General features: G+C 27.3%; 1 protein-coding gene across 2 annotated transcripts; it reads right to left on the reverse strand.

Annotated features, from left to right (window-relative positions):
• Window positions 1-2,091: 2,091 nt before the first annotated feature.
• LOC127069226 (uncharacterized) lies at window positions 2,092-4,271 on the reverse strand. 2 transcript variants are annotated; one of them, XM_051006012.1, is made up of 4 exons: window positions 3,297-4,271; window positions 3,177-3,238; window positions 2,345-2,523; window positions 2,092-2,240 (listed from the first exon to the last, which is right to left on the reverse strand). In XM_051006012.1, exons 1-3 carry the CDS (start codon window positions 3,403-3,405, stop codon window positions 2,389-2,391), a joined length of 306 nt encoding a protein of 101 aa, XP_050861969.1. In that variant the 5' UTR covers window positions 3,406-4,271; the 3' UTR covers window positions 2,092-2,240; window positions 2,345-2,388. The 2 variants fall into 2 exon arrangements, with proteins under 2 accessions (XP_050861969.1, XP_050861968.1); XM_051006011.1 differs by lacking the exon at window positions 2,092-2,240 and having other exon boundaries at window positions 2,265-3,238; window positions 3,297-4,270.
• Window positions 4,272-15,536: the final 11,265 nt, after the last annotated feature.

Consider the following 15,536-nt stretch of genomic DNA (forward strand, 5'->3'; position numbering starts at 1 on the left):
CCTTCAAACGATGCTGCTTTATATTCGAACATTTTTGTACCATTGAATACTATGGTCCATGATGATAAAAAGATAAACATCTAAATTTGCTAAATACGGGGATTGATTATAATTGACGTTTCAGTTTCTTTAGTTAGATTTTTTATCTGCTGCTATAAATTCGAATATTATAGTAAAACATTCTAAATATATATACATTTAGATATGTCTATAGCGATGACCTTTGGTCTTTTATGTAATTCTTTTTTTATGAATCCAAAGTAACAAATTGATGAATTAAACAAGACAAACAAAAATATAAAAAAGAAATTAAAAGTACTCTAAAATATAGGATTCAAAAAATTGGATGGTGATATTGAAATACTATTAAATATGTTTAAAAACAAAATTAATACGTAAATAATTAAAATAAACAAGATGAATACATAAGAAAATACGAAAAAAATATTAAAATATATATAAATTTCAATACAGCATCTTGTATGTCAGTTATAATAAATTTTCTCCAGCAATGATTCAGAATCAAATAAAAGACATTATATTTACCATTTTTGAGCCAAATATTTGAATTGAGTAACTTACGAAATAAAAACTACTATATTCAATCCATAATAACAGAAAGCACAAAAAATCAAAATGAAGTAGTATAATTTTACCAGAAACTAATGTGGCATTTATTGCTATTTTTTAGACGATAATTTTTCATGCCAAGATTATAAATAAACAATGTTACATAAATACACAATTAAATTTCACTCACATTTTGAGATTCTATCAAAAATTAAATATAGATTAATAACAATATTTTATTAATCTATTAGACAATTTTTAAATTATTTTTGTGTTTTGCAAATATTTTTAATAAAACCAATTTTTTATAATAATTTACAAAACTACAGATATATTATTTAAAAATTCACGATTAAACTTCCCTCTAAGATCATAGACTAACTTACTGACCATGGATTCACCATCATTCATGTATATAAACAATAAAAGTATTCTATATCTAATTCTAATCTAATAACAAAGATTCGTAATCATAACAAAGATTAGATTTTCGGAACAAAAGTCATACATATAATAGTCTTTATGATATCTAGAACAGATATATGTGTCCAGTCGCAACATAAAATAAATTGAACCCAAAATTCTCCAGGAAAATAGAATATTATGAATTTTATATTACCACCATTTCTCTAAAATTTTTTTCTGAAATTACCATCTTCTCTTCTATGTAAATGTAATATCTACATTCATCAATCATCCATCAGAAAAAATATTAAATCTAAACTAAATATCCATATTCACTTTTATATTATCAGAAGGTTACGTATAAGCAAAGATTTTAAATATTTAGCTACTTAATAGAACATTGGTACTTATATACTGATAACCAATAAATATTTATAATACGTATAGTTCGACATTTCACACAGTGATATTATATTTTAGACATTTCCATTTATCTTAAACTATCAATCATAATATTCCTCGAAATTCATCATTTTACCTGATAACTTTTAGCTATTGCATTAAGATCTTTCCTGGATATTTTTTTGGAAGCTGTATGTGGTATTTTTTCTACAAATTTCACACCACCTCGTAAATGATAGGAATCCGTTATATTTTTTGCTACTAATTTTTGAAGTTCTCGTTCGGTTACCTAAATGTTGAGCAAAATTTAATAACTAAATTCTCATCAAGTTTTCTTAATTTTTTCTATAAAGTGGTACCTTCAAACCGAAAACTTTGGTAACAAAAGCGATGAGATGCTCATCATCTAGAATATGGGGAATACCCACAACCGCAATCTCAACAACATTGGGATGAGTTTGCAAAAGATTCACAATTTCGGATGGAGAGATTTAATTTCCCCTATACTTCATTGTTTCCTACAATCTATCGATAATGAAAAGTCCGCCATTCTTGTCGTAATAAGCGAGACCACCTGAATGCAACTATCCTGTAGATTAAGATGAATGATTAGAATAAATAAATAAACGTGATTCTCTAATAGATAATATTTCTTTTCCTGTTCCCTTTACCATCATCATCGATCGTATCATTTGTTGCCTCAGGATTATTATAATAATCCCTCATCATAGTTAATCATTTTCGCAAAAGTTCATCTATCTTGTTTGGACCCAATGCACATCTAGTTTTTAAATCGACGATTTTGATTTGAGCATTTTTTCCTACTGTTCCAACGCTATCTGCTTTGTGATGTGACTTCTGAGCTGTTATAATATTACAAAATTCGGTCATTTCTAAGAAAATTTAAATGATTCGATTAACAACTTCGTTTACGACAAAAGGTTCCAAGAAATTTTCGTCGGCTTACTAAGAATTTATATAATGTCAGCACTTGGAAAACATTCTTTAAGCTTAATTTGATTTTTTGCTTGTAAATATAGCACCACTAAGATTCAATTTTGAAATACTAGACACATCGTACTTCTTACAATATCCTGATTTTAATATTCTATTCGCCATGCTACGTGATAAGAACATCCATGTAACCTGCAAAACATATTTCCATATATATATATATATATTAATAGTGAAGTATCCTGAACACAGATAACATATACATGAATTGCATATTAAGAAGAGTCCAAATTTTAAATGTTGAATCAAGCGGTTTTTATATCTGATATTTTACTTTATATCATTAGCAATCTATGAAAAATTGTCCATCTTCAGATGGAATATTAAGTATTTTCGTTAATAATTTTGCATTACGTTATAGTTTCTAGATTTATCTTATATTTCTATGATTTTACACATCATCTCCTCTTCGAATGTAGGATAAAGCAGTCTGTTGTAATAATTCACAATAGAATTCAACGTTAATAAAACTCCAGACACCCAAAAGTATGGTAATAGCCAGAATAGGATTCCTTCTGTATTGAAATCGTCCGATAAAAGTTCATTGCTTAAAAAAGAGAAATGAGAGATTCTAATTCTTTTAGAAAGGTTAGTTGTACCAGACGAATAGAGAAGTTCAGCTATATCGTGAATGCTATCGACACTCGTGCATTGAAAATTGTCCACATCGAACTTGATATAACCTTTAAGTATATCCGAAAAGATAAAGCATTTCGAGCTCTACCAAACACGACGATCTTGATATCATTATTATCGAGTTTTACCACTTTCAGTATCGTATTTACCGAATTTTCGTCCGCAAAGACAATTTTTGCACCAGATAATTTCATAAAGTAACGTGCCTCACCTGAAAGTGATCATATTAAGACAAAATTCGCTTGGATTGAAAATTAAAGAAAACTCACGTATATCCATTGTGGAGTTCCATGGAGTAAAGATTGCTGCCTCGCAGAAGATAGCGAAGAATGGGTGCAAAACTGTCCATAATATTGGGAACGCATACAGCGACCACATCGTTAGCTTCGATTCTTTATTGACGTAATCATAGTGCACATTTTACAGTCCGATCAAACATTTCGGCAAAAATATATATCTCTTCGGTGATAACGTCTATCTGTTACGATTGATATTAACTATCGATTAATAATGTAATCCATATATTTTTGTAATAAACTATATACAAAAAATTGGATTATGTACACGAAACCATAACGAGTTTAACATTGCCTATCGATAAGACGAGAAAATGTTTGCAAAATATTACCTTCATACCACCTTCCAACATATATTACTATTATTATTTTTATTATGTAATCATATTATCATCTTCATCATCATCGTCACTACTATTATTATTATTATTATTATTTATGATTACCCATATGATAAGATTATATCCTGAGTAGGATCAAGAGCCTTTTCTAATTTTCTCTTTCATTGAGTTTTTCTATAAATAATTTCCAAAAACTGATAAAAGAGATATATTTCAACTATCGACCTAATTACATTACTCACAAGTCTACTTTTGACTCTTGAAGCTCTCTCTCCAATTAACATTTATTAATTTACAATAAAAAGTATATTGCTACAAATTACACAATGTATTCGGACACGAATTCATATTGCGTAGTAGTTACAAATAAATTTTTTCGGTATGTAACCGAAAAAAGCGCAGTGTCCTTCAAATGTCACTCATTTCAGCAAATTACAAAATGGAAGCAGTAAGAAATATAAATCGAAATTGTATAAAATAAAGACCAACTTATTGTTGTAAATTGAATTGAACAAGAAATATTATTGTATGTTATCTAATTCTGAAACGTGACAATCACATGAAACAAAATGGCGGGTTCACAGAAACCAGAGAAAATAGTAATGTGGTTTTCTGGAATGAAATCGCCAATTACGCTACAAAGTAATTACCAAAGCGCTCTTCATCCGATGCGAAAATAGTTGAATCTGCACGTGTAGTATTTCTTCTTGTAGGGCTATCTCAGGAAACGTATTTATATGACTATAGTAATTTAATTTCTACGTTACAAACTCGCGACAGTGATAATCGATAAGCATAGATGTGTCAAACATAGCTACAAATTGAATTGTCACAAAAGCTTTACAAATGGAATATTATTAAAGAGTATTCAATAATTTGCGATCTGTTAAAATGTGAGAGGTTTGAAAGGGACAATCTATACGTATATTTTACGTCTTTGTAAACGACACGAATGAAAATGTAAATTGATAAAGAGAAACATGGAGCTTCTTATCATTTAAACAAGTAGCATTATCCTTGATTAAGAAACAATACACTGTTACCTCAAGTAATTTATATTTTCAAAGTAAAATAAAATTTATGCAACCAATATAACAATACCGATATTGTTTATTCATAGTGACATTTTATTGGATACGAGCTATTAATTCGTAGAAATCATTACTTATCTGACCAACTAAATCGGGTTTGGCCTTCATTCTGTCCAAAAGTAACTTTCCGATGTTTGTGTATTCCGTAGATAAAGGTACTTCTTTACCTTTCAATATATTATCTTGTATAATGAAATCAGTATCACTCTAAAATAATCAATCAAAATGATTGATTTAAAATGCGTTTACTTATAAATCTATTTCGATTGATTATGTTTCTCAGCTTGTTAAACTTTATCAATTTATTTTAACTGAATATATTTAACTATTAAACATTTTTTTAAAGATTTAGATCATTTAAAAGATGAAACATAACGGAAATTTTCAAGGACGCTTACATTTATCGATTTATAGGCCATGATTATCGGTTATATACTTTTTACTGGAGATACACTCATGTATATTAAATAATATAGACCTTATATATTAAGCAATAAGAGTGATCAAAGTATGCTTTTGTAAGATTAATACTACAGTTCACGAAATGTGAATTGTAATTGTGAAGTGATCTCTGTTTTCTTGTTTCTCGACAGTACGTTGTAGCAACTGAATTATCTACCACTTTTATTCTCACGTTCATGTAGCATAAAAATTCACAAGAATGTTCGTCTTTCATTTTTTTTTAATGACGATATAATATCTTTCATGATAAAGAAATTCTTTTTTAAAATATTTAGAAATGGAAGAAAACGCATGTTATGAAGGTTTATCTAATCGCCACTACGAACAAAATTGTTGATTTTGAATTAATAATTGATAATTTTGACAAAATAACACCATCTTTTCTGTATTTTCATCTATCTACAAAAAATATTACATTACAATTAATGAATAAATGAGCTATTAACTTATAAAAATGATATGTATTATATATTTCAACAGACTCCCTCGTATCTAAAAATAATAAGTTTTATAAGCTTTATAAACGATAAGAAATTTTTCTATAATTGTTTTTTGTTGCTTTAAATGGTGCTGCTTTATATCGAAATATTTATTTATATCATTAAAATGCTATTACGTCCAGTCTGCTATCTTAGACGCTAACACTAATGGCAGGAAAGTCGTGTATGTTGACAGAGCAAAGAGGCAGATCAGAGTCAACGCTTAAGTATTATTTATTAGATTTTTCATCCTTTGCATTTTGCCATAATGTCGAATAAGATTTTCTAAATACATATATCTATCGTGGCCTCTGAATGAAGTAAATTGATGGTAATCGCTTATACAATGTCACAGGTTTTTACATAATTTCTTTTCTTTAAGTTTCTAAAGTAACAAACTGAAAAATTAAACAAAAAGACATAGAAAAAAATCAATAAGTGTGAGAAAATTAAATGATAATATGGTAACCAAAAATAATATTTAATATATAAATCATGGAAATAAAGAATACAAATGGAAAATACGAAAAAATATTAAACTGAACATAAATTTTAATACACTATTTTATATATCATATTTTGATGACGTAGCTTTTTTGAAGATTATTCAGATTTAAATAAAAAACTTTTATAATGATGAATCGAATATTTGAACTAAGTAATTTACAAAATAAAAGTAAATTTTATATTTAATTTTTTAATCGATTTATAGTGGGAAAAGTCACAAAATTAGAATGATATTATGTAATTTTATACAAGAGTAGTGCGGAATATGTTAGTTTTTTTAGATCAAAATTATTTAAATAATATTACATGATTAGACAAAAACTTTCCCTGATCAAAAATTAAATATAGATCAGTTATAATAATTTACTAGCAGGTAAGTATAATTTAATAAATAATTTTTTAATTAATTTTATACTTTCCAAAGATGTGAAACCTTAATTTTTTTTATTTACAAAACTAAAGATATACTATTTAAGAATTCACGATTAAATTTTCTTCTAGATTCATAGAGTCACTTGCTGCTCGCGCATTCGCCGTCGCGCTTATATATGAACAATACTCTCTATACAAATCAAATCATAATAAATATTTATAGATCTTAGAAACAGAAATCACACATATAACAGTTTTTATCTAAAAAAATAACGCATCTAGTCTCTACACGAAACATATTCAACCTAAAGTTCTTTAGGCTTGAAAATGAAATTCCATGACTCCCATATTACTACTATTTCCCATATTATCACTTTTTCCTCTATTTAAATATAACCCTTATGTTTGGTTACGAGAAAGAAGTATTTAATCTGAAACGAATATTACTAGCATATAACCATCATTTCCCGTATTATCATTTACTCTTACATCTAAATATAACCTTTATATTCAACAATCGATTATCAGAAAGAAGTATTTAGTCTAAAATGAATATCCATATACATACATGTTTATATTATCCCAACGTACAAGAAAACTATTGAGGTATTTGGATTTTAATGGATATTAATGGATATTTATTTTTCAAAGATATTATATATGATATAATATCTTATTTTTACAAGTTTTTCATAGATGTTATTCTATATTTCATATAATACTAAATTTTAAGTGACTTCATTTATTGCACATACTAAACTACCAACCATCGACTAAAGAAAAGTTTCAACGGATCATTAAATCTCATCAATTCTAGTCATTGCTTTCAAATTTTTCCTAGATATTATCCTAGAAATCGTATGCGATATTATTTTTAAAAGTTTCACATTCTCCAGTAAACACTTCAAATCCGTCATATTTTTTACAAACCAATTCTTGAAACTCTCCTTCAGATACCTTTTTAATTAACAGAATTTAATGAATAATTAAATTCTCATCAGGTTTGAATTATAATTTTATCTATAAAATCGTATCTTCGAATTGAGAATTTTAAATAACAAAAGCGATGGAATACTCATTGTTTAGAATATAGGGAATACCAACAACCGCTACCTCGACAACATTGGAATGAGATTATAAAAGATTCTCAATTTTGAATGGAAAGATTTAAAAACTTCTGTATTTTATAGTTTCCTTCAATCTATCAACAATGAGCAATTCGCCATACTTGTCCGAGATAATCGATCAATAATAACCAAGATCACCGGTATGCAACCATCCTGTAGATTAAGACGAATTATTAAAATAAACGACTAAACGAGTTTCTCTAATACATAATATTTATCTTTCTTCTCCTTATCATCATCTTGGATCATATCCTTCGTTACCTCATTAATTTATTTATTTGAAGATTATTGTAATAACCCTTCATCATCATTAACGATTTTTTAAAAAGTTCACCTTACGCAATACACATCTGGTTTCTAAATCGGCGATTTTTATTAAATATTTCTTCTTACCGATCTAACGCCACTAATTTTGTGATGTGATTTTGAGCCATAAACTTCGTTTATTGCTTCTTTCACGTGAACCGAAGGTTTGCATAGAATAATTTTTATATTACTGACAATTTGTATGACATCGGCATTTGAAAAGAATTCTTGAATTAATTTAATTTCTTCAATTTGACTTATTCAATTTAAATTTTATTAATAAAATATATAATAGACTCGAGTGCTGGATATGTCGTAATTCTTAAAGTATCCTGATTTTAATATTCTATGTTAGGTGACAATATCCGTGTAACATTATATTATTTTGTTATAAGTTAGAAAACTTTCAAAATTCTGCAAGTAGAATTCTCTGTATAATAATTGCGTAATACGAATTGCATATAATGAAGAGCCTAACTATGCAATTACGCGCTAGTTGTAATGGATATCATTAACAATATACGAAATGTCGTCCATCTTCAGACAGGATATTAACTATTCCCGTTAATAATTTTACATTACATTACAGCTTTTGGTCTTTCACTTTTCTATGACTTTCACGTCATGTTCTATTCGAATATAGAATAGTCTTAGAGACTTCTATAATAATTCACCCTACAAATCAACATGAATAAAGTAGCAATCATCTAAAAATAGAATTCCTTTCTTATGGAAATAGCCAGGCGAGAGTACTTTACAAAAAAGCGAAATTATAGAGTTTTTATTTGTTATTCCTAAAGCACTGATGTGTTCGTTAGTTGTACCAGATAAATAGATGAGTGCTGTTGTCTCGTTAATACTTATGTACATTCTAACTTCTTCAATCCGTATTTACCATGACCGTCAAATATAATATTTTCGAAAAGAACAAAGCATTCGAGACCTTATCAAACAGGATAACCTTGATATCATAATTCTCGAGCTTGGCTACTTCCAATATCCTACTTATCGAACTTTCGTTTGCAAAAACAATTTTCGCGTCGGATAATTTCATAACATAACTTGTTTCTCCTAAAAATTATTACATAGAGGCGAATTTCGCTTGAAAACATATCGAAAATGAGACCGTCAAAAATAAGAACTCACATATAGTCATCGTAACATTCATAATATTATGTCTGCATACGACAACCACGTTATTAGCTTTGATTCTTTATTGTCGTAACTATAGAGCACATATTACAGTTTGATTAAACATGTTAGCAAAAATATATGTCTCTTCGATGATAACATCTATCTGTTTCAATTGATATTAACTACCAATGAATATTTTAATTCATACATTTCATTATGAAACGATATACGAAAAATTAAGCCGTGTAAATGGCATCATTTCAATATCAACGTTGCCTATCGATAAGACAATAAAAAATTTGCAGTATATTACATTCTATTCCACTAAGCAATATATATTATTATTCTTATTATCATTATCATTATCATTATCGTTATCATATTATAATCGTTGGTATATTATTACTATTATTATTTATTGAAGCACACGTAAACACCTTCGAATATTCATGATGTTGTTTATTAAGGATCATGTTGCAATATTGAGAATATTTACCCTTGTGATATTTATCCTTGAAGAATCTCTAAGAAAATGCTTAGATAAAGAGAAATACATTTCTTACGTTCCTTATGATTCCCACTGTTGTCTGAATTTAGACATTGTTAGTTGAGCATGCGTTCTTTGATTATTGAATAAATTAGATTCTTAAACAAAGCAACCCGTGTTTATGTGTAATCTACTTTTAAGATATCAATTCGATAGTGAGGAATTAATACGGTTACAGAACAAAGAAACACACAAGATTATTTAATCATTTCGAACGAACTGTCCTGATATACTTGTAATCAATAGGCATCATTATATCTTTTTCTATATATTATACACTATTTTTAATTATATTCTTCCTTTTCCCTTTCTCCTTCCTCGTTTCAATAACATCGTAGAAAGTTCGAGAGAAGTTATTATTTATTCGATCGACACATTTAAAGCTACAGCCATGAAGACAACTGAGTCTTATTAGTTTACTCCTCAATTAAAGGTAACCAACACAATTAACGACATACGATAATTAAATACGAACGTCTCAACATTTGTATCTAAATACGTCAAATATATTGCTACAAATTAAAGTCACGAAATGAATTTTATCGCATATATATATTACGAACTCCACAAAATCTTCCAAAAATATTGCGTTCTTTCATTAATTTGCGGGAATGCTGAGAGCAGTATTTTGCGGAGAAAAATCGATAGATTCCGACCTTTGGCCTTCGCTCTTTTTTATCAACGTTTTGTTACAAATGTTTTGTCTAGAAATTTACTTTCACCTTCGGAGTTTATTTATTACCCGACTCGATACATTCTTGAAGATAACGTGCTTGATTAAAAGTGCTTAAACTCGGACAAAGATAACAATCTGATCATTATTTACGCGTTTTCTTAGCGTGTATTTCACGAATTCCCATACTCAACGATATTCTTGATAATAATATATGGTCCTTAGGAGGAAGTATCGTTGAGGGTGCATATGCATGTGTCCAACAAATGCCGATATTATTTATACATAGTGACACTTTATTTGATAGAAGCTATTAGTTCGTTGAGATCCTTATTTACCTGATCAACAAAGTCTGGTTCAGTCTTCATTTTAACAGTAACTTTCCAATATTCGTATATTTTGTAGATGAAGATTCTTCTTTATCTTTCAATGTATTACCTTCTATAATGAAATCAGAACCATTTTAAAATATTCAATTAAAATGATTGATGTAGGGTGCGTCTACTTATAAATGTATCTCAATCGATTATATCTCTGAACTTGCTAAATATTATTAATTTATTTTAACATGACATGACGATCAAAGATCTTTCTGAAAATTTTTATCAATTTTCAAAAAGTTTATCAATTTACAAGCCATGTTTGTCAGTTGTATACTTTCTATTAGAGATACACTCAGTGTTATTACAATGTCTATAAGCAATTTTATAAACGATAACAAAGATCAAAAGTTTGTTTTCGAAATCAGAACTACACTCCGTAAAATCTGAGGTGTAATTATTAAAGAGATCACGCTGTTTTCTCTATTTCTAAAAATATTTTTTTATCTCCTACCACTTCTATCCTATCGTTTACGTCGCGTACAAAAATCTTTTTCAAAATATAAATCTTTTAGAAGATAAAACATAACGAAAATTTTCAAAAACGCTTACATTTATTAACTTAAAGGCCATAATTGTCAATTGTATAATTTCTACTGGAGATACACTCAATCTAGGCAATCTTGTAGACAAATAATACAATCGAAATGTGCTTTTGAGATTAAAATTGCACTCGATGAGATATGATTTGTTAAACTGTTAAAGAAATCACGTTCTTTTCTTTTTTCCAAAAATTCTTTACTGTTACTAAATTATCTCTTACTACCTCTCGTTTACGTAGCAAATAAATTCACATACATCTTCAACAATTATTTCTTCATATATAATATCGTTTATAATAAAACTATCCCTTCTTAAAACATTTGTAAATATGCAAAGAAACTTCTGTTATAAATGTTAATCTAATCAAGGTTACAAATATGATCGAGTTAATGCTTGATAATTTCTGACATGAAAAATACATCATCTTTCCCGCATTTTTTTCGTATATTTCTCTGTCTAGATATATATTTACAAGCTTAATATATAATAAGCAAAATAAATGGCATATAAACGTAAAAGTCGATTACAAGAAATCTATATTAAAACTTAAAAATCGATCGAAATGTATAAATTTGAACTAAGCTTCAAATATGTAACTATAGAAATGTAAACGTGCATCTCACCTGTAGATCTTGTATATATATGTATGTATGTAATTAATAATAATCCTATCTGAACAATTCAAATGTATTAAAATCACATTTAAAGAAGACATTCAACTATTGTTAAATATATAAATTTTCCTTTATATTAAAAAGAAAGGATAATAAATATAGTGATTAATTCATTATACGAAAATATGGTTAGTAAATAACAACGTTTCTCATGTCTAATATCTTGATAATTTAATAATAATCAATATCTTGATATCTATTTCAATAATTAACGAAAGCGAAACGAAACTGACGTAATCGTCAACTATTGATAGACTATTAATTTTTACGAAAAATTTTATTATTTCTTTTCTTATTCTTCTTTTCATTACCTTATTTTCTGTGCTATTTGACTTATACATAAACCGTTGGAACGATAAACGCGAAACACTTTAAAAAATAATTTAAACAAAGTTTTTATTGTTTCGAGTGTCCTTGTTCTTGAGAGCGTAGCACTTCTTTTACGTATTTAAAGATAATAAGTTCGTATAGAATGATAAACTTCCGCATCGTTATATTTCCTTATTCAAACATTGTTGATTTATATCTGGTGGACGCTCGTGTAATAAACATTGGTGTTGAAGGAAACATCGGAATCTAAACACAGAATAAGAAATGAATTGAAGTTGACGCTTGAATTTCTTTAGTTGGATTTTTGATACTTTGCGTTTTATCGTAAACTTGAATATAGCGCTCGACGAGATATGATTTGTTAAACTGTTAAAGAAATCACGTTCTTTTCTTTTTTCCAAAAATTCTTTACTGTTACTGAATTATCTCTTACTACCTCTCGTTTACGTAGCAAATAAATTCGAATATAAACCATAAACTTGAATATAGATCGAATAGAAAGAAATTTTTTTTACTTGAATGCTTTATTTTCTGGCATTCAAACCAAATTTTAGACAAATCTAGACCAAATTTGCTATATTCGTCATTAACGATAATAACAACTTTTAAGTTACTCGCACTCAAAAGGCTGAAGAATATCCAATAGACCTATTTGTATCCAATAATTGTTAGATATCGATAAAACAATAACTTATTCTTATGATTATCGATAAATGTATAGAAATCCCCACGTGGAAAATCCCCAGTTTCTCTTTTTTGGTCGCAGTATTTAAGCAATGCAACTAAATGTGGGGAAGATAGGACGTTGTACAGATAATGCACTTACGAAAGAAAGTACGTATCTCCTACTATACAGATTTCGTAAAAAAAAAACTGATAGTTAATAAACTATTAGAAAAAAGATCATGAAAGAAATATACAAGAACATGTAGAAAAAGTAGAATAAGAAATGCTTCGTTCTTTGTAGAAGCAATGTATTTATATCCGCTGAAGATCATATAAGGACTCAGAAAGAAAGACTTTTGTCATAAATAACTAAATTTTATTGGTTCTACTTCTTTCTTTATTTTTAACTTTTTATTATTTTTCTTAGATTTTTATGATGATAGCGATTATTCCATCGTTAGCGTAGTTAGTAATTTTTCAGATTTTTGTATTTTTCTATTCACATTTATCAAATTTAAAGAAAATATTTGTAATTTATTGTTGTGCAAATAATAATAGACAAAAATAATAATAAAAAGTATTATTAATATCTAATATTAGTAATAGTATTATTCGTGTACTATCTAATATTATAGGTATTATTCGTGTATAATCTTTTTGTATATTTGCATATCTACCACGCGTAGATATCATGTGGTCTTGGAATATTTATCATGCATAAACATCCGAAAACTAGTGATAACGTTGAAAGGTTTTTTTTCCATTATGTTGTAAATTAAACTATTTGGTGATAATCACTTAAACTCATAAATTAAATAAGCCAAAAAATACAATAAAAAAAGTAAAAGTATTGGAAAATATAGGTTTGAAAAAATTGGATGATAATATAAAAGTAGTATTAAATATACTTAGAAACAACATTTAATACATAAATCATGAAAATAAATGATACCAATGCGTTGGAAAATATGAAGAAATATTAAAATGAATATAAATTTTAATGCACTATCGTGTAAATTATATTTTGACGACGAACCTTTTTTGGCGGTGGTTCAAAATGAAATAAAAAATTGTATTTACCAGTCGCAAATCAAATATTTGAATTGAACAATTTATAAAATAAAAGCAACTTCAATATTTCACTTTTTAAACAATTTGTAGGGCCAATATAAAGAAAATTAAAATGAAATAGTATAATTTTATATAAAACTAGTACAAAATACTAGTATCCAAATAATAATTTTTCTATATCAGAATTGTTTAAACAATGTCACATAAATTCATAATTACTTTTTCTTTAAGATTCCATCAAAAATTAAACGCAAATCAGGAATAATATTCTTTCTTAATCCATCACATAATTTTTAAATTATTTTTGTCCTTTCCAAAAATTTGAAATAATAACTCTTTTGAATAATTTACTAAGTTTTGTAAATAAATATTTGAAAATTTACTGTTAAATCTTCCTTTAGCGTCATAGAGGGATCTACTACTTATCGTGTATTTGCTATAGTACAAATGTATGAACAATATCATTACATACCATAACAAAGATTTATAAAATTTAGAAACAAAAGTTATACACATAATAGTCTTTATAAACAGATCATATATGTTTAGTCACCACATGAACTAAATCAATACAAAGTTCTACAGGCTGGAAAATGGAATTTGATGAATCCCATATTATCACCATTTCCAATATTATCATTTTCTCTTCTACCTAAATGTAACCTAAATATTAAACGATCAATTACCAGAAAAAATACTCAGTCTAAAATAAATATCCATATCCGCGTCTATATCACCTGAATGTTCCATACAAAAAAAGTATATGGGTATTTCGCTGTTTAATGGAACGTTGATGTTTATATATATCAATAACCAATAAATATTTTCTATATGTATAATTCGATATTTCACATAGTAATATTTTAAAAGATTCCATTTCTTCTAAATTATCAATCATAATATTCATAAAAAATTATCATTTGACCTAATAACTTTTATTATTACTTTAAGATCTTTCCTGTATACTTTCCCAGAAGCTGTGTGCGGCATTTTTTCTAAAAATTTTGCACTACCTCATAAATGATTGAAATCAGAATTTTTTGATACCAATTTTTTAAACTTTCGTTTGCATATCTGAATATTGGACAGAATTTAATAAATAACTAAATTCTCATCAAGTTTTTTTAATTTTTTCTACAAAGTTGTACCTTTGAACGGGGAACTTTGGTAACAAAAGCGATGGGATGCTCATCCTCTAGGATATAGGGAATACCAACAACCGTAACCTCAGGAACATCGGTATGAGATTGTAAAAAAATTTCAATTTTTGATGGAGAGATTTGAATACTTTTGTACTTCATAATCTCTTTGTCTATCGACAATAAAAAATTTATTATTCTTGTTGTAATAAACAAGATCACTGGTTGCAACCATTCTATAGATTAAAACGAAAGATTATTTAATTAATAATTATTTATTAAACGATTTTCTATAATAGATAATATTTATTCTATTTTTCATCATTGATCATATCCTTTATTGCCTGAGGATTATTCTAATAATCCTTTAT

Source organism: Vespula vulgaris, chromosome 14 (assembly GCF_905475345.1).
Source record: "Vespula vulgaris chromosome 14, iyVesVulg1.1, whole genome shotgun sequence".
Taxonomy (NCBI): Eukaryota; Metazoa; Arthropoda; class Insecta; order Hymenoptera; family Vespidae; genus Vespula; species Vespula vulgaris.

Bases quoted from the DNA above. Each gene is read 5' to 3' on its own strand.
- LOC127069226 (XM_051006011.1), bottom strand. From the start codon at position 3,405: ATGTGGTCGCTGTATGCGTTCCCAATATTATGGACAGTTTTGCACCCA. The intron at 3,239-3,296 runs GTGAGTTTTCTT...GATCACTTTCAG, and splicing joins GAACTCCACAATGGATATAC to GTGAGGCACGTTACTTTATG.